The 20456-nt window shown below is 35.9% G+C and overlaps 2 protein-coding genes across 3 annotated transcripts; both read left to right on the top strand.

Moving 5' to 3' along the window:
* Window positions 1-1190: 1190 nt before the first annotated feature.
* Window positions 1191-5960, top strand: LOC114314977 (histone deacetylase complex subunit SAP18). The gene is made up of 6 exons (XM_028261549.2): window positions 1191-1451; window positions 2322-2354; window positions 3012-3122; window positions 4843-4938; window positions 5521-5598; window positions 5678-5960. Exons 1-6 carry the CDS (start codon window positions 1326-1328, stop codon window positions 5708-5710), a joined length of 477 nt encoding a protein of 158 aa, XP_028117350.1. The 5' UTR covers window positions 1191-1325; the 3' UTR covers window positions 5711-5960.
* A 1378-nt stretch (window positions 5961-7338) lies between these two features.
* On the top strand, window positions 7339-20015 carry LOC114257812 (polygalacturonate 4-alpha-galacturonosyltransferase). 2 transcript variants are annotated; one of them, XM_082916666.1, is made up of 11 exons: window positions 7339-7494; window positions 7614-7766; window positions 15269-15303; window positions 15390-15449; window positions 15579-15716; window positions 15845-15908; window positions 15998-16044; window positions 16454-16788; window positions 16901-17258; window positions 17751-18329; window positions 19374-20015. In XM_082916666.1, exons 2-11 carry the CDS (start codon window positions 7619-7621, stop codon window positions 19647-19649), a joined length of 2040 nt encoding a protein of 679 aa, XP_082772792.1. In that variant the 5' UTR covers window positions 7339-7494; window positions 7614-7618; the 3' UTR covers window positions 19650-20015. The 2 variants fall into 2 exon arrangements, with proteins under 2 accessions (XP_082772792.1, XP_082772791.1); XM_082916665.1 differs by having other exon boundaries at window positions 7357-7495; window positions 7606-7766.
* The last annotated feature ends 441 nt before the right edge of the window (window positions 20016-20456 follow it).

The following is a 20456-nucleotide window of genomic DNA, read 5'->3' as shown; positions in this document are numbered from 1 at the left end:
CTGTAAGCGACGTATTGGTATTTGTTTTAATTAATGGGGAGCTAGAATTGCCCATGGCTAGTGTTAGTGGTTGGGTAGGAATGACATTTAGTGGTGAGTTACCTAGAACTAACTTCATTGACTGTTATCCTTAAACACTGAAATTTATTATAAACTCTGCTTGGTTATTGCTTCCGCTATATATTATGATCGTGCCATTTGGAATGGGAAAATGAACGGGGTGTGTGCGTGTTTACTGGATATTCCGAGCTCATGGCGTTTTATATCAGGTAAAGACGAGTTTTACATCGAAGGCGGAATCATTGAAAACCATGAAGAACCATGGCTACCCTAGAGATTAGATTTTCTATTTTATGTATTTTGGATAATCTTTTTGTATTAAGAAAACTGATATGCTATTATTAAATTTTCTTTTAATGTAATTATTAATATTTTATGCTTAATTATCTGTATAATATTGTATATCCGCTAATGTATTGTTGTATTATATTTCCTTGATGTTCCCGAAGCTTGGGACGTCACACTTTTGGTCCCTGTTATTCTAATTGACTCTATTTTGACCCTGAATCTATAGTTCAATCTCAATTTAGTCAAATTGATTACAACTACTAACAATTTTTACTAGAAAATACACACATAAGTGATATGTGTCATAATTTTAGAGGCAAAATTATAAGTTTTCTAAACACAATAAGTTAACCTTAACCAATCCAATAATCATTTTCTGTCAAAAATACTAACGATATTATGAATTGGATCAAAGTGATCCAAAATTTAAAATTAAGGATAAAAATTGAGCCAATTGAAAGTATAGGAACCAAAATGATACAAGAAATAAAATGTCAAAACTACCAATATAATTTGTCCTTTTTCTATTATTGAATTTTGTGTACCAAAATTTTCTCAATATATCAAGGGCAAATTTCACTTATCCCCGTAGTTTGGATCATTTGCAGTTTACCCCCAACATTTGAATATGATCACACAGGCCCCACATTATTTTTGTGGACTAAAGTGCATCGTTAGGTTTGTTAACGATTTAATAAAAAAAGACAAAAAATACTTCTATATATTTGTCATTTATTTTAAAGGTCATGTTGAAATTATGTCGTCATTTCTAGCGTTAGGGAATAAATCACATGGCCCAAACTATCGATTAAAGTGAAGTTTGCCCATATATCAAATAAGACATTATCAAATTCGGCCAGATTGCTTTAGACCAAAATGTATAGCCTCAGTTTATGGGCCGGGCTTTGGCCGCTATAAATTGAATCAGCGAACCAAACCAGAGCTTCAGTGAGTGAGAGAGAGAGAGAGAGAGAGAGATGGCCGGAGTTGAAACGCAGAGAAGGCAAGGAAGACCACTCCCTCCGGCGAGAGGGGGTCTACCAGGGCCACCTCCTCATCCACCTAAGAACGCCACTCGATTCGAACCTGTTGATCGCGAGAAGGTTCTCACTCTCTCTCTTTCACTCTAGCTTTCAATTTATGTTTTTATGGGGTTTCTAGGGTTTAAAGCATGACTGCTCTTTGTTGGTTTTCTAGGGTTTTAAGTTCATTGTGTTGTGTGTGGTTAAATTCTGATTCAATTTCTTGCTTTTAGGAGTTTTTCCTTGTTCTCTTTCGTTATGAAGTCTATTAGAATTTGAAAGCCAAAAACAAGAGTGAAATAAGCTGAAAATTGGACCAAGAAACAAGAAAGAAGCTGAAACATTGCAAAAAAGAAGAAGAAAAGAAAGCAATTACATTGATCTAATTATTGATCAAAACACGAAGCTAGAGCGAGGATTAGATTTTTCTTCTAGTGCATAAGTTTATTGAAAAGAGAAACAGAACACACTGCTACCTCTTTATGTAATTTTGAATGGGAATGTAGAATTTATTGTTTTGGAAGCAAGACATTGATAAGGGATAAAAAGAACATGTCTGTATGGAGTGAGATAGATGAAAAATTACAATGTTTTATAATTCTGGTGCCTCAACATTGAAGAGACAAAGCTAACAAATGAGGTGATAGTTGGATTTTTAAACTGGGTATCTGGGCTGTTGCCAGAACCCATAGATTTTCTATTCCATAGAAAGATATATAAGCTAGTTTCAGTAACACCACCACACTCTTAACCCATCTGTGCACAATGTACACCCAAAAAAAAAAAAGGAGGGAAAAGAGTATGGGTTCATCTCATCACAGTCATGCTGGTGTTCGACTTTTTATACTTTTGATTTTCATCTTTATGAGGATTAGTTAAGATTTATTTTTAGATGAATTTATTTTCTATTTATATTGACATAATTTTCTATTTTGTTCCATTAATTTGCAGACTTGTCCTTTATTACTCCGAGTCTTCACAAAGGTATGTGCACTTTTCAAATGTGGAATATTGTTGTTATGAAAAAACCTACTTGCATGTTTTCTTTCTTTTGCGTCTACTTAAAAGTTATGTTGCTTATGCCTCATAATTTTTTGCAACAACATTGTGTGTTAAGCATACAACTATTGGCCACATGAATTTCACCTTATTGAGGAAGAGCACTTGTTAGGATTTAAATTCATAGCTAAAATGGTTGCCTTGTGGGAGAGAGTTCACTTTTTGATTTTAGGAGTTTTTTCTTATTCTCTTTCTTTTATTTTTATTATGTGTAATTATGCCTGTCAAAAAGCGAAGGCATTTAGGCAGTGAAATATGTGTCTCAGTTAATGCCATCTACCTTTTTTCTTTTCTACCCAGTTTAATCTTGTTCTAGAAATGCGAATTACGTGACATTCTAAGGCCATACATCTTGATAAAGGTTGACCGTGGTCTCCCTTTTTTTTTGATAAACTACTTGATTTAGTGTTCTTTATCTTCTTTGGCTTAGATCCCATTGCTTTCTTTTTATAGGCTGAAGTTGTAAATTTGTAATAATATCATTACTTGGCTGCTGACCTGCTTTTTCCTTCCCGTTAAATTTATTGTAGAATTGCTATTTGTGGTTAGAAAGGGAGATTAAGAAGCCTTGATTTTCTGCAGATTGGAGGTCATCATACTGATTCAGACTTTGCAGTGAGAGGCAAGGAGCCAAAAGATGAGGTCCAAATTTATACGTGGAAGGATGCTACTCTCCGTGAGTTAACTGATCTGGTATGTTGAAACAATATTTTGTATTTTAACTTCTCCATTGCTTTCTTCTTTTATATTTTAGCCTATGTGTGCATGTCTATGGGTATATATATGGGTTATGGGTACTTCAAAAAATATGCCGTACCCATACCGAGTACTTACCGGCATATGGTATCTGGTATGGTACTTCTGCATACGTACCGGGTATGCACGAAACACATACTCAAATTTTTTCTTCTAATTTTTGGCGTACTCAAACTTACCTACTATATACCCAAGCCGTGTTGTACCTCAGTTGAAACAATATTTTTTTCTATTACAGAAATAAAGCTCCTTTAACTAGACTTCTTTTTTATTTTTAGTTTTATACTCGGCATGTTTTTAAAATTAAACTATGGTTTGTAAAATATATTGATATTTAATTTTGATTTATACTTTTACTTTTGGCATTAAATATTAATTGTAGGTTGAATCTTAACAAATTAAACCATTTAACTAATTTTTGCTTTATTCTAAATTAAAAATAAATATTTTTTTACAAGCGTGCTAAACTGTTCCCATACCCTACTTTTTTTGGATTTTACCGTATCGACGTACCTATATCGTACTAGTACCAGTACTCGTACCGTACCCATGCTTCATAGGGTTTGTGTTAACAAAATAATATTTTCTAGTGTTTGTGGCACTAACACCAGTAAGGCAATGAAATATGACATTTTCATGTGTATTTTACTATAATTGAAATTGATTGAAATCAGTGTAATCCCCTTGCTCCATTAACATACTTTAGTGCATATGGTCGCCAATGATTGTTGCTTATGGTGATTTACTGTGCAACGATGTAGATAAACTTTCAAAAGACAAATAATGCAGGAACAAAAATAGTGCCTCAGCTGCGGGCATTGAAAAATAAAATTGTGGTTACATTACTAGTTTGGAGGCTGTTTGGGAAATTCAATTATCAGATTACTTGGGCACAGGTTTGATTTGGTTTAAGTCAGCCAGGATTTGGTGTGTCATTTATTTCTAGATTGGTTGAAGTCTACACAAACAATAAAGCAGATAACAAGTCTTCCTTTCACCAACTCGGTGTTGGTCTTCATATGAACGAGGTAATAAGATGAGTGCCAATTCACTTCTTCAGACCCGCTTAATGTTTCCTATCAGGGCTGGCCTTGGGCATTGGCCCACAAAGCAATTGATTTGGGCCCCAAAATTTAGACTAAATTTAGGGCCCCCAAAATTTCCAACTCTTATATGGATCCAAAATTAACATACTCACTCAAAGCCCAAACTAGAAGCAAAGGGCCCAAAAGAAAAAGAAAAAGAAAGAAAACATCTAAGCAATTAGAGAATGAAAAGAAAAAGAAAGAAAACATCTAATTATTCCTCGAGATTTTAGTCTATGCAACTAAATTTTATTAAAATATACTCAACAAATAAAAAAAACTTGTGAGTACTTGCTAGTATTAATAATTATTATTTTTTTAATTTTTATTTTGTGTGTGTGCAAGGTATAACCCAACCTGAAAGCTCGCTTTGGGCCCTGAAAGTTTGAGAGCTGGCCCTTTTTCCTATCAAGAAGAAAGAGCAAATAAAATATAAAACCTGCTGAACATAAACCTATTATGAAGTGCCCTTTCTATATTCCATTCAATATTTCATATTAGATTTAATCTTCCTGCTCAACAATGTCTTTATAATGTACTGAGTCCTCACATTGATTGGGGGTGTTTTCCAGGTTAAAGAGGTAGCTCCAGAAGCAAGAAGAAGAGATGCAGTACTGTCCTTTGCATTTGTATATCCTGATAAACATGGACGTTTTGTGGTTAAAGAGGTGCCTCTCTCTCACACACTGAATTATGTCTAAACTGGCTGTGAAGCAATGACACGTATAGTTTTCCTTGCAATATTTTTCCAACCAAGTCCTGATTTGAGATCACCTCTAAATTTAAAGTTGAGGTTGAAGTTGGTAATAACTGTTCATATCCAGTTTCTTTGTGATTGGACTGGAATGCTTGGTAGCCTATGAAGAACAGGACAGGTGTATAGCCTGGTTAAGGTCACGATTGTATGATTAAGCACACACAGACTTAGTTGTGGACATACATGTTCACATGCGTGGTGTAATAAGTGGATTTGGATCGCAACTTCTGAGTAATATGCCAGTTACTTCTAAACGTGAGAGTTGTAAGTACTTAAAAATAAGGGCTGTAAATACTCAACTACATCCCTCTTAGAATCCCTAAAATGACCAATTTGATTTGTGCTGGTTTTGGGTTCATGTTGAGATTCACATTTCGCCGTTAGGCATTTAAAATATTCTTGCATGCACTTATGCTCTTTTCATAATATTTCATAAAACACATCATAATGATGAGTTGATTTTATTTTTATTTTTATTTTATTTTTTGTGAAGGTGGGGAGAACCTATTCTTATCCAAATGGGAGACGACCTGACAGTGGTGGCAAGGCATTGGGTGAACTTAGCTTCCAGGTACAGAAACATCCTCTTGCGACCTACTTACATTGCTGTCTTGAATTTTATTACTAACTTGTGTCCGACATTTTTACAGATCGGAGATTACTTGGATGTGGCAATTCTGTAGAGAAGCTGTCTTCAGTGTTCCGTACTCAGTATTTGGTATTCTGTTTTCGATACTCGCAATGAGTTTAGATTTGGGGAGTTCCTGTAGCTCATGATATTGGATTTTGATTGAATTGTGGGTTATGTAATGATATCATAGTAGGAAAAAAAACCTCAAACTTTCTGGGGCTTGTTTTATTTTCTCTTCCTAGAAATCTCCAAAACCAACAAGTAATCTATGTTTCTATCTAAAAAGAAGGATTCACTGTGCATGATCTTCTTATAACTTGGCTTTTTATTTTTGTGTTGCCTAGTTTCCTAGTTTCCTAGTCCTTGTCAAGAAAGGTAACAAGGTTCTGTTTACATTATTGCTTGGTACTCGTATCAGTCTGTGTGTTGGAAAACCTGACTTTGTACTTCTTTTCTGAGAACTACGAACAACTATTTTGTGCAACTTTCACACTCGCTCATCGGAGCAAGCAAGTTCTCTGTGCAAGTTGGTTTGTGTTCTGGCTCTGTGTTTGTTGGTTTGATTGGTTATAGGTAGAGGGCAATTTGTGATACCTGCAAGATATGAAAAACTATAGTGGTGTTTGGGAAGTCTTGAACTTGGGTTTTTTTTGATTTTTTTCACAAAAGGACAAATTTTTTGCAAAATAAAAAAAAACACATCCAAACAAAATATCACATCCAATTTCATAATCATTTCACTTTTTCTCTCACAAATATCACATTCAATCACAAAAAAATTCAATTATCTTTTCAAACACAAAAAAAATATTCTCCAATAATATTTTACAATTAAAAAAATCTACATAAAAACTCACTTCTCAAAAACCTACATAAAGATGTAATGGCCTAACAAATGATATAGCTGTTGATCTAATATGAGAAAATGTGATCTTTTGATGTGGTGACCTAACCATTTTGATCTCAATAAAAGTAACTGGCAAAGTGTGGCTCTTCATAACTCAGATTAGAATTGTGATGAGGCTGATCAATGCAGCACACCACTGGCATTTATTTTTGGAAACAAGATGTCCATTGAGGCTTCAAGATCAACAAGCAAATTATGTTACTTTTTTTGATAACCGAAAACGAATTATATGTAGTTACTCTCTCATTTCTTATTGTACTTCTTCTTTAAAGGGTGAAGAAATTGAGAAAAAATATTTTTAATAAAAAATGAATATTTAAAATATATGGAGAAAAATAGAAAGTATTGATAGAGATTACAGTTGGAAAAGTAATTTTTTTAAATTAAAAAAGAAACGAAAAGAAAAGTATAAGTATGTCGGTGATACTTTTTAAGTTTTAATTCCAGAGATAAGTAATCATCGGGGTGGTGGCCTAGTGGAAAAAGTAACTCGTCTCCCTAGGCATGACCTAGGGTCGAATGCTGGGGGAGTGTGAAAGTGTTCTCTTTGAGACCTCCCCTCTATAATCAGGTTCAAATCCTCCGGGCCGTAATGACACCTCATAATCCTTTTTTTTCGATAAAAAAAAAAAAAAAAAAAAAAATTCAGAGAAGTAGTGTCGGCCTGAAAGCGAGAGGCATGGGGGGTAAAACGACGTCAGATTAGGAATTCTACAAAAGAATGGCAATCATTAAAACGGAAAAGCAAAGAGCGTCATCGCAGAGACAGAGAACAACATTACAAAAAGAGCAAAAGTCGAATTTTCAGATAGCTCTTCGTCACATCCTCTCTCTCTCACTCTCTCTCACCTAGGTCACTGATTACTCTCTCTATTTCACATTTTACTCGCAATCCACAAAATCTGGAAGTTTTTTCTTCTAATGCCCTCGTAATTCTCTCTCTCTCTCTCTCTCTCTCAATCTCTGTCTCTGCACACGCATCCTTGCATTTATGTCAATTATGTCTTTCTAATTCCCCTGATTGTTGTTAATTTTGCTGGCTTTGGAGAGGCAATGGCTGTCAAGAGGGTATTGTCGGGTACAGGCAACAGAAGCGGCAGTGGATCTCTGTCATGGATGGTGATTCTTGTCTCCTTTTCACTGCTTGCACCGTTGATTTTCTTTGTCGGACGAGGAGGACTCTATACTTCGACATTGATTGGTCAGTTTATGATTACATGTACACATTGTCTTAATTTCTCTTGCATTGAGTTTTGTTAATTGCTTATTGAATTTGGAACAGCAGCACTTTAATCCCGTATGGGTTTTTCTTTTTTTTTAATGGTAAATTATGATGTTTTTTTTTAGAGGGAGGTAAATTATATTGTTGGTCCTGCTAATTTGAGCGAAATTTTACTCTCCTCGTTATAGGTTCAGTTTCATCAATTGAAACCCCACACTTTCAATTACACTCTGGAGAGAAAAGAGAAGAAAATAAATGATTTGTTAAGTTAACGCTCAGATGGAATATTTTTTTTACAAAATGTTTTCCAGAGAAAATATTTTTCTATATTTGGTTGTAGAAGGTGGAGGCGGAGGTGGTGGTGGAGGTGGAGGTTTGGCGACGGTGGCAGTGATGGTGGCATTTACCGTGGTGATAGTGGTGTGGTGGTGGAGGTGACAGTATTGGTGTTGGTGTGGCGACAGTGGTAAAAATTTAGTTTAGAAAATGTTTAGTGAAAAATATTTTCTACCTAAATAGGCTTGATTTCTGTTGATCATTGGAAAAGAAAATATTTTCTGTTGACTTTCGTTTTTCATTGTAACAAATACTAGAAAATATGAAAAATAATTTTCAAAAAATGTTTTCTGCCTAAACAAGCGAGCATGAGAGAAAATAAAAAAATATAAAAAAATAAAATAAAAAGAGAAAAATATATTAGGATTTCTTCTCCTCGTGTTTGGTTAAGCTAGAGAGAAAAGAAAATATAATATTGTGATTTCTCTCCAATCTTGTTTGGATAGTGTAACGCTCCAAAATAATTACAATACACCCATCTCATAACAACTAATAAATAGAAAAATAATTGAACTGATGAGCTTTCATTAATCAGAGTTTGATATACAAAATGTGACATATGCGATGTACATTCATAAACAATATATCCTGAATCTACAGCATGTGTTACAAGATTGTGAAAAAAAATGAAAACTAAACAGATAATCATATGCTTTAAAGGCTTACAACTTTCCAAGTCAATGCTTGGATACATCAAAAGTGAGTCTTTAGCTCAATACAGATAAAACCCTAGGCTTGTACAAAATTAACTAGAAAAAAAAATACAACACTGAGAATTCAACTCCATAGTCCTCCCAAGCTAAGTCTTTGATAGAGCCATATCACCAACACCTGAAAATATTTTTCCCACATAGGGTGAGTCAAAGTTCAGTAGAAATACTACAACACAATGTATAAATCTTAACAAAGCTATAGGTGAATACATATGCAATGCCCATGCCAAAATGTTTTACATTTCCTTTCAAAAATCATGCCGTGCCAAGTTTATGTCACAATTCTCAAATCATGCCCTGTACAATAGAAACAGGGGGAAATCTCAAACCAATGCAATCTTTGATAGATATTTCGTCCATGAGAACTGGCAGCCATGTATACACGCGTTTTTTGAAATTTTTACCCTGAACACGCAAGCCAACTTGATTTGGTGATACACGCCTCTTTCCAACGTTCACCCATTTTTCTCAAAATCATATACATTTTCAATACATTAAATAAGCAACAATATTAAACGCACATGGATGAGAAATTAGTTTTAATTCACCTAATTCTCATGTAATTTCTACAACACTCATAACTATCTTCCCTCGATAACCCAAAACAAATATTTCTAAACAGATAAATAAATTTCGTTAAAATACACTTTTCCTCAATATCGAAATAGGAGTGATAATACATATCCAACTCCACCCTCATCATTATCATCATTCCAATTTCACAATTTCCATATCAATTTCATTTTCTCTTTACAATTTCAAATATTCACATTTTTGGGCAAAAACCCATTTCTCTTTGAAAATCAATTTTAATGTAGGAAACACCTCATTTCAACATATATCAATCCCAATTTCATACCCACAAGCTTTTCCAAAAGATCATTTTGAAAACTCCTCTTTATCATTTTGATTTCAAACCCTAGGTTTTACCAATACAACCCAAACCACTATAATCCTTTGAAATAGCAAATAACCAAGGTAAAACTTATATAAGAGTGTGGAGAATTTTTACCTCAAGCTTAGAAGACGAAAGAGAGAGTGAAGAAACTTCAACAATGCCGAAACCTAACTTTGCTTGGATGAAAATGAAGCTCCAAGTGAGCTCTACCTTTTTTTCAAAGGGAGTAGGATAGAGAAACCAATGGATCTAGGTGTTTTAGAAGAGAGAATGTAAGTTTTAGAGAGAGAGTGGAGATCTAGGGTTTTTAGAAAGTTTAGAGAGAGAGTGAAATGAAAAAATGATGTACAAAGTGACTTTTACTGACTGATATACGCGTAGTCTGCTCGACTGTAAGAAGTGACGTTCGAGCGTAAGACACAAAGATGTGACTGCTCGAGCGCAAAAAGTTGACGCTCGAGCATGAAATACAACCTCAGTACTTTTACAGACAGAAAACCAACGCTCAAAGGCAATAAGGGCCACTCGAGCTGAGACCGCTCGTGCGCAGAAAGTTTCACTCAAGCGTAGAATTTCACTTCTCAGTACTTTTGCAGACTTGCAAAAGTATTGAGAGTTCACAAGGTCCGCTCAAGCGCAAGAAGTGACCACTTATGCGTAGGAGCAAAATTCTGGGTAACAAAAGTTTAAAAACCAAGCTATCAACCTGTTCCAAATGCAACCAATACAATTCAATAACTCAACTCAAGGAGAAACAGTGGAAAACAAGGCAAGAACAACTATACAAGAAAAAAAAACCTAAATCCAAAAGTCAAATGGGTCTTGTTTAAACCAGAAATGCTATAGCGACTACATAGGATAAAAGAAAAGAAACTCTTACCGGTTAAATTACCAAAATAATCTTTTATGCTTTTTTGTCTTTAGTGCTTAGATGGACAACTTTGGTATTACATAAAATTAGTAATCATCCCATTTCTTTTATCTCCCAATCTCTCCAATTTTGGAGTGATTCAAAAAGTGGTTGTAAGACAAATCAATTTCTCTCCTCTTTAGGTTTTTTTTTTTTTTCATAATACAGTTTTCTCCTCTTTTGTAATCCAAACAACCAAGAGAAATCCATTTATTTTCTTTTCTCTCCAAATCATTCAATCCAAACGGACTGTCAAGTTTCAATGATGTTTCTCCGTCACTTACCGTTTAACATTTGGATGGAAAAAGGCCACGTGCAACTCATGTAATACTTTTAGCAATTACCGCACAAGAAAAAAGATAAATATATTATACCGATGTCCCTATAATTTCTTTTGAAATTCACTTTGGTTTCACGTGTTGTTTTTCTGCTCAAAATGTTAATGGTAACCGACAAGTGTAGGGTTTAGATTAATGAAATTGAAATTATAGGAACCAAAGTAAAATTTTGCTCAAATTAGGACTAATGGTGTAATTTACCCTTTATTTAAAAAAAAAATTCAAAATGAATAAATAATGTATTTACAAATTTATTTCTCAACTATTGCTGAGTAGGTTTTTTTACTTGGATGTAAATATTAAAAAAAAATAAAGGCAAAAATGTAGTTCAAATAGTGTTATGCATTAAGTAAAAAATATGGTTTTCATTAAGTAAAAGGGTTGAAGCCCCATTCTATGATGCTAGTGGTCAGTAATTTGATTACACTTGCATGAATTTTATGTTATTTTAAGGCTATAGGTTCAGTAGTATTTGCATTTGGAAATAGGGCTTAAAGGTATTTAGTTGAATTTCCTAAACTCAATTATGGCGTTGACTTTTTCTATCCTTCTTAGTGTGTTTGAATTAGAATAATTAGTTGTTGACTATATTTTCTTTTGTCATTTTTAAGCTAGCTCACTATGATTGTGTTATATGTAAATATATCTTGAGTTGCAGCATTCATGCATAAGAGAAAGCTGTTAAAATCCACCTACTCTCTACCTACTTCACCCACTTAAACCTAACCCACTACACCACTACCACCTCACCTACTCCACTAAACCTAACCCACTACACCACTACCACCTCCACTTCACCTACTCCTTACCTACTACACACTCACCCTCTTCTATATATAGGAATCATGAATCATTGTATCAAAATCAATATATATCAATCAATAATACAATTCTCTCTATTTCTCTATACATAATTAATTCTCTCTATTTCTCTTTATACATTAAATTTCTACATGGTATCAGAGCAGGTTTAGAACTTAATATTTTCGCTTCACCGGCGGGCGGCAACCTTACCTTAGCCATCCGCTGGACCTCAACCAATTCCGCTAAAATTTTCTACACATACCTTCACTCCGCTGCCACAAATTTCACATCTACTCTCTCTCTCAATTTCTTTTACACTCTCCTGGAGTTGAAGCCGAACCGGGGGCCTCCTTCATTGGTACAGATAGATCAGATACGATCTTCGCTTCACCTCTCAAGATCTGTTACGATGTACACTTCAAGGAAGAAGATACACAAAGATCAGGATGCGGCACCCACTGAATTTGAGGAGACAGTTGCACAGACATTATTTGATTTGGAAAACTCCAACCAAGGAGACCCACGGCTCTCTCTCACTCTCGGCATCAACCTCTCTCTCTATCTCTCACAGAGCTTCATACACTTCAACCCCACCACACACACATGGATTATTATAAGCTCCCTTGGTCAAGCTTCCATCCCACTCTGTTGGGCACATGGCCACCGCTGCTGCATCTGCTTCATCATCATCCACCTCTTGAAGCAAAGCTTTTTCACCTTTGCAGCTTTTGAACATGGATTCCAAAGAGCAACAACCAGTCTTTGTCTGGTCAAAGGACTAGCCTAAACCTCACAGCCAGTCTTTGTTCCCAACTTTTGTTTTTTTTTTTATTTATTTTATATATATATATATATATCTATCTCTTTTTATTCTATTATCTTATTCAAACCCATTTTCCTTTTCTTCTTTTATTTCTTTATTTTTTCTTTTCATCCATTTTACACTACCAAACACTTTACACCCACTCTCTCTCCTCACTTTGCATCCACCGCCCAAACTTTTTTTTATTCTAAAGCTTAATTGGTGCACTCCTTGTTCCCCACTTTCTTTATTATATATATATATATATATATATATATATATATCTCTTTTTATTATATATTAAAAAAAAAAAAAAAAACATCATCATCTCTCCTCCGTTTGATTTCAAACTCCATTATTTTTATTTATTTTCTCCAAACCACTTTCCTTATTTCCCCCATCTTTCATTTTTTATTTCAAATATATTTTTATTATTTCTTTCTTTATTTTTCTTTCACCTTATTTTTAATCTTTTTCCAATTCCATTCATACCATCTAGCTTTGCACACCAAACCATATTTTATTCATCTCAGGGATCAACCCCGATCACAATTTTACACAAAAAAAAAAAAAAAAAAAACAAACAACCACATTCACAGGTGGGATTTTTTCTTCTCTACTCTGCCGCCGGTCTTTTCTTCTTGCCTCCGTCCTGGGCGGCCCTTGCCGGTGTTGCCTCCGTGTTTCCCACTCCACTGGGCATGATCACTACTCCTTGCTCCTCCACTGCAGCATATGGCGGCCCTCCAAATCGGAACATCACGGTGGCCTTCCGTTTCAGCTCCTTGTTTTCCGCCTTTAGCACACTTATCTCTGCTCGCGCATCCTTATACATGCGTTGGAGCAGAGCCAGCTGGGAGTTTAACTGTTGCACCTCATTTGTCCTGCTCTGCAGCCGGTGCGACAAGTTTGTGACCGCAGTCATGGTTTCCACACATGACTTCAGAGTATACTGATTGGCCTCAATATCAGTTTGCACCGCCATTTTTTGCTCCACCGACCGCATCGGAAAGTTCAACGAAGCAAACACAGAGGTGTTTGGTTGAGGTTCACTGGCCACCGCACCAGTTCTCTCTCTTGTTGACTCATTGAGGTCTGGAAAGAGAGTGAGCAGACCGCGGGAAGACGAAGCCATTTTCTGGGTTACAAAGTGTTCCAAAGTTTCTCTCTCCGAAGAGGCAGAGTTTTTCAGAGACGGGTTGGTTTCAGCGGTTTCAGACTGGTATGCACAGCCTCCGCCTCACCCTTGGTTTAAATAGCCAGGGCCGATCCGCGCATCGCGCGCCACTTGCCGACAGACGACAAACGGGCGCGCCAGCCAAGGCACTCACGTGCCTCGCCATCATATCTGGCACACCTTTTTATGGATTGATGGCACGCCTTTTGATGGCACGCCTTTTTATGGATTGGGCACGCCTTTTTTGAAAGATTGGGCACACCTTTTGAGGGTGCGACTTTTTAGGGGTCCGACAAGACTCTGTAAACTGTCCCGACATTGATTCCGGTTAGCTCCTTCATGGGTCCGACAAGACTCTGTAAACTGTCCCGACATTGATTCCGGTTAGCTCCTTCATGGGTCCGACAAGACTCTATAAACTGTCCCGACATTACTTCCGGTTAGCTCCTTTATGGGTCCGACAAGACTCTGTAAACTGTCCCGACATTAATTTCGGTTAGTTCCTTTATGGGTCCGACAAGACTCTGTAAACTGTCCCGACATTGATTCTGGTTAGTTTCTACAAGGGTCCAGCAAGACTCCGTAAACTGTCACAACATTGTCTGCTACAACGGTCCGACATGACCCCATAAACTGTCTTCTATATCGGTCTGACACCGCCATCCAGTGTCCTCTACACCGTTATGACACCACCATACAGTGTCCTCTACATGGTTATGACACCCCCATACAGTGTCCTTTACAACGTTATGACACCACCATCCAGTGTCTTCACCAATGGTCTGACAAGACCATACAGTGTCTCTTATCCTCTTTTATTTTTCTGTATTTTCTTGTTTCTCCAAACTCAAGTTGGTTAGTTCCTATCCCCCTTGAGTTTGCGGGGGGCTGTTAAAATCCACCTACTCTCCACCTACTTCACCCACTTAAACCTAACCCACTACACCACTACCACCTCACCTACTCCACTAAACCTAACCCACTACACCACTACCACCTCCACTTCACCTACTCCTTACCTACTACACACTCACCCTCTTCTATATATAGGAATCATGAATCATTGTATCAAAATCAATATATATCAATCAATAATACAATTCTCTCTATTTCTCTATACATAATTAATTCTCTCTATTTCTCTTTATACATTAAATTTCTACAAAAGCGATAATGTAATTAAAAAAAATAAGGCAAAAACCAAGAACAATTTTTTTAGGCAGTCCATTTTCTCTTTCTAATTTCATGATTTAAAGAACCCTCGCATGGTTTTGCACAAAAAAATGTGAAAAGATGGACTCAAATTTGATGTTTGAATTTTGAGTTCTTATGCTTTGGTTTTTTTTATGCCAATTTAATTGATCACTTAAATCATAGAATGGAGATTCATTCAAGTACCACATTATTTTGATAGCTGTTTTAATCTGTTATCTCCCTCTCACTTAAATTCTCTCTATGTCATGATAACTCATATTTATAAACTAGTTTTTTCTTATTCTGCAGGTCAAAATGATACTTTAACTGGTCCTCATAAAGAGGTATACTTTTGCTGCTGCTTATATACTTTGATTTTGTTTCTGGGATGCTTCTCTTATTCACTGAGTTAAAAATTTTGAATGCGCAGAACATAGAGTGGAGAGAAAGGCTTGCATTGCAAGATGTTAAATCTCTCTTCTCAAAAGAGGCAAGTTGATATAGTTAGGGGTTTATCCAGTTATAGTGCGGAAACTCTCACTTTTTCATAAGTAGTTGTAGTTTCTCACTTTAAACACTTTCCCTCTTACCTGGCAAACTAATTAATCATATATTTTAGGTGATTGAAGTCATCACAGCCAACACAGATGATTTGGTACCTCTGAGTCTTGATTTTTTGAGAAAAAACAATTTGTCTTCCTCTTGGAAAATTGTTGGTGTGGAAACTGTAGTTGATAATAATGCCACTTTTGTTGAGGTCAGAATGACTGTCTGCTTTTTGTTTGAATTTTACCTTTCTGCTTTTCCTGATCTTTTATGATGCAAAAACTGTCAACTTACAGTTTTTGACACGATGTGTTTTGCTTTGCGGTTTTTTGCTTAAAGCAAAACCAAATAGTTCCAAACATCAAACAATCAACCCCTAGAGGCAAACAGGATGATTCTACAGGTGGTTATATCTTTCTTGTACCCTCTGATCTCTTAACTGCTTAGATTAAACACTTTTTATTTAAAATGATAAACCTTTTGTCCTTGCAGATGATCGTTCTCAATTTGTTGATACACCTGCAAAATTACCAAGAAGGGTAAATATCATTAATGGATACATTGCGTGCTTTCATTGTTTTTTAGTTCCTTTGTAACATTAAAAACATGGGCAAATTACAAACACCCCCCTCGAGGTTTGATAAAAATACAGATTCCCCCCTGAGGTTTGAGAAATTACAAATTGCCCCTGAGAGTCAAATTTTCATAACAAATTAGGGGAAATTAGGGGAGAATCTGTATGAAAATAAAAACCTCAGGGGGCGGGATGTAATTTCTCAAACCTCAGGGGGGAATCTGTATTTTCACCAAACCTCGAGGGGGGTGTTTGTAATTTGCCCTAAAAAAACATCTTGTACCTTCTGTGTTTTTTTCAGTATGTCTCTGCCTTCTCTTAACTGTGACAACCTTTTTTGAGTTTGTATTTTCACCTTTTCAATTTTTCTGCAGCAATTGAGAGAGAATATACGTGAAAGCCGTGCAGCTGACTTACTAAAGCAAGACGAAGAAGTAAATGTAAAGCTTGAAAATGCAGCCATTGAACGTTCCAAATCAGTTGACTCTGCAGTTCTGGGAAAGTATAATTTATGGAGGAAAGAAAATGAGAACGAGAACTCTGATTCAACTGTACGCTTGATGCGAGATCAAATCATTATGGCAAGGGTATACATAAGCATTGCAAATATGAAAAATAAGTATGACTTGGCCCAAGAACTACAGAATCGGCTCAAAGAAAGTCAGCGTGCCTTAGGGGAGGTAACTACAGATGCTGATCTACCTCGCAGGTAGCATGAGTATAATGTTATTGTATATGTGTTGTCTTTTGCTTTTCATCCTGTTCTTATGTTTATGGTTGTGGCACTTTTCATTTTATTGTGAACAAAAAATGTCATACAGTGCACCCGAGAAAATCAAAACTATGGGCCAACTGCTCTCAAAAATTAGAGGGCAACTGTTTGATTGCAAAGTAGTCACTGGAAAGCTGAGAGCAATGCTTCAGTCAGCAGATGAACAAGTTAGGAGCTCAAAGAAGCAGAGCACATTCCTGAGCCAGTTAGCGGCCAAGACTATTCCAAATGGAGTGCACTGCTTATCCATGCGCTTAACCATTGATTACTATCTCCTCCCACCAGATAAAAGAAAGTTCCCCAAGAGTGAGAATCTGGAAAATCCAAAGCTATACCATTATGCACTTTTCTCTGACAATGTCTTGGCTGCATCAGTTGTTGTCAATTCAACCATTACGAATGCGAAGGTACAGAGCTTTGTACCAACGTCTCTAGTTGGTTTCATTGTTTGATTTTAAATACAAGCAGTGACGTACTTTGAAGCTTTTTTGCATATTAACTTCTTTGTATGATGAAATTTGCACCTGAAGCATTCGAGCTTTAGCGTATTCTGGTAAACTTAATTAACTCTTGACAATAGATTGGTCTTATATAGATATATGCATGCAAAAAAGAGTTGCAATGGTTTGGATTATTTGCACTGTCGTTGAATTTTTAAAAAAAATGATGGGGAGCATTTTTTAATCATTTTCTTTGAAGTTGCTTCTGATCATAGATTTTGTTGGCATTGACATTCTTGGAGTGGGTGCCCCCCTTTTGGTTGATCTTTCACCATTGAATATGGTCCATATGTCTTGATATAGTGATTGAAACTCATGATTTAGGATTCAGGTTCTGATGCAAATTTTGCTTCTGGTTTTCCTTCTCTAACCTAAATATGCCACTTGGCTGTGTTGCAGGAGCCAGAGAAACATGTGTTTCATCTTGTTACTGATAAACTGAACTTTGGAGCCATGAACATGTGGTTTCTGTTGAACCCGCCTGGAAAAGCTACCATCCATGTTGAAAATGTTGATGAATTTAAGTGGCTCAACTCCTCGTACTGCCCAGTTCTGAGGCAGCTAGAGTCTTCTGCCATGAAGGAGTACTATTTCAAGGCAGATCATTCCACTGCCGGCTCTTCTAATCTGAAGTACAGGAACCCAAAATATCTTTCAATGCTCAACCACCTCAGGTTTTATCTCCCGCAGGTTTATCCCAAGCTGGATAAAATCCTGTTTCTTGATGATGATATCGTTGTCCAGAAGGACTTGACAGGATTGTGGTCGGTGGATCTCCATGGAAAAGTGAACGGTGCAGTGGAAACCTGTGGTGAGAGCTTTCACCGTTTCGACAAGTATCTTAACTTTTCAAACCCACATATTGCAAGAAACTTTGATCCAAATGCTTGTGGGTGGGCATATGGGATGAACTTTTTTGATCTCGAGGAGTGGAAAAAGAAAGATATTACGGGCATATATCACAAGTGGCAGAATATGGTCAGTTATTCAAAACATCACTTTCCATCTCAATTATGTAGAAACTCTTTGATGTGTCATTACATCTCAATTACTTTCTGGGGTGACACTAGTTTATTTCATGGGAAATTACTAATTAGTGACACCATGCCTCTTCAAACACCCAAAAATTGATATAGATGCTAATTGTTTCAGTAAATAGTAGGCGTCTTATTGTATATTCCTTAATTTCTATTTGAAATTATTATAGGACCTGGATTTACGGTTGTTTGTCTTTTTGTCGCTGATGTGTTTAGGAATAGTCCAAGTAACTTACAAAGCTTACCAGGAAAATTACCCAGAATGAAAAGGGAGGGTTGAGCTTCAAATTGTGTATTTTGGGGTCCATGCATATATTAAAAAAATCTGGGATAAATTGCCAATAGGTCCTAATAATTAGACTTAATTCCCATCAAGTCCTATTGAAAATAAGTCCTAGTAAAATTATCGCTAAAAATAATTTTTTTGTGTCGATTTTTTTGCGCATATCACTAAAAATTGACAATTAGTGACTTTTTTTTTTTGTTACGGTTTTTCTACGTTGTTGCTAAAATTTACAATTGATGATTTTTTCTGTAACGAATTTTTCAAACTATAGCTGAAAATTGAAAATTAGTGACTATTTTTTGTGACTATTTTTTTAAACTGTCGCTAAAACTTATAATTCGTGACATTTTTTGTGACAATTTTCAAATTATCGCTGAAAATTAACAATTAGTGACGTTTTTTTAATAGTGTTTGATGAAAAATGTCATTAATTTTCACAGGACTTATTGGACAATAATTCTACCTATTAGGACCTGCACATCCTAAAATCTAGGCCACATGGATACTTCTGGGTATAATTTCATGTAAAAATTCTTGGTATGTAGTAGTATTATTGATGTGTTTTAAGTCAACTTAGTGTCACCCGCTTCAATTTAAAACAATTGCATTTGCACACTGGGAAATGCTTTTTTCCAATCTTCTGGGAGATTATTTATTTGTTTGTTTGTTTGTTTATCTGTGTCCTTGTGATGGTGTTAGAATGAAGAGAGGGTACTATGGAAGCTTGGAACTTTGCCTCCGGGACTGATAACTTTTTATGGGCTAACACATCCACTTAACAAGTCGTGGCATGTGCTTGGTTTGGGTTATAATCCCAGCGTTGATCGGTCTGAAATTGAGAAAGCAGCTGTTATACACTACAACGGAAATATGAAACCATGGTTAGAATTGGCAATGATGAAGTATCGGTCATACTGGACCAAGTATATCAATTTTGATCACCCCTACATTCGCCGCTGCAACCTAAGTGCTTAAATGGATGTTCAATTGCTTTGGTACAGCCAAATTCTCTCTCATTGTGTTTGCACAAGTCCAACTGGATGGTTACCTCAATTAGTTTAGGACAAGGAGGGGTTTCACCTATTATGTTGTTTTACCCTTCCTTATATCCTTCGTTGTTTATTCTTCTGTGTAATGTAATTCAAATTCATTAATCTTCTTCCCCTACGTTTGGAACTAGGTTATCTGTTGATTTTTAACGACTGTCTCCTCAATTTGGTTGTCGTTTGTCTGATTTGAATAGGTTATAAACCTCATAATTTTGAGGAGTGGAATGTGATTTGTGTATTCTTTGAATGACAGCTCACATTTTGTAAAGTCTAATTTGATTGGGCTTGGAAATTTTACCTAGTAAGACATTGGATTAGCCTTTTAATAATGTAATGTTGGTTGTTCATTAGACATTGCTAAGCTGATTTCATGACATTACTACCTAGGAAAGATGGATATGTTTTTCTCGGATGGTTGAGTGATGACAGTGTGTTGTTTGTATTGCATATTTTCATTTCTAATAATATTTTTAGGGAATTGTTATTATTCTCACTCAACTTTTTTATAAATGCATTCTAAAATTTGCCCCATGCACACTAGAAGACAAATTTTGAAGGGTTCCTCGACTATCACCGAATATCATACTATTCTCTCAATTTTAAAATCGTATATTTAAACCTTTTAATTATCAAAAATTGTACAAAGACCGCGTTCTGGAGAGCGTGAAAGGGAAGCAATTTTGATAGTTGAGGGACCTATATGTACAGTTTTAAAAATTGAGTAAGGTGATAA

The sequence above is a fragment of the Camellia sinensis genome, chromosome 2 (assembly GCF_055761805.1).
Source record: "Camellia sinensis isolate YWXY chromosome 2, ASM5576180v1, whole genome shotgun sequence".
In the NCBI taxonomy this organism is placed as follows: domain Eukaryota; kingdom Viridiplantae; phylum Streptophyta; class Magnoliopsida; order Ericales; family Theaceae; genus Camellia; species Camellia sinensis.
Note: the sequence above shows the minus strand (reverse complement) of the source record. Positions and strands in the feature narration are given on the sequence as shown.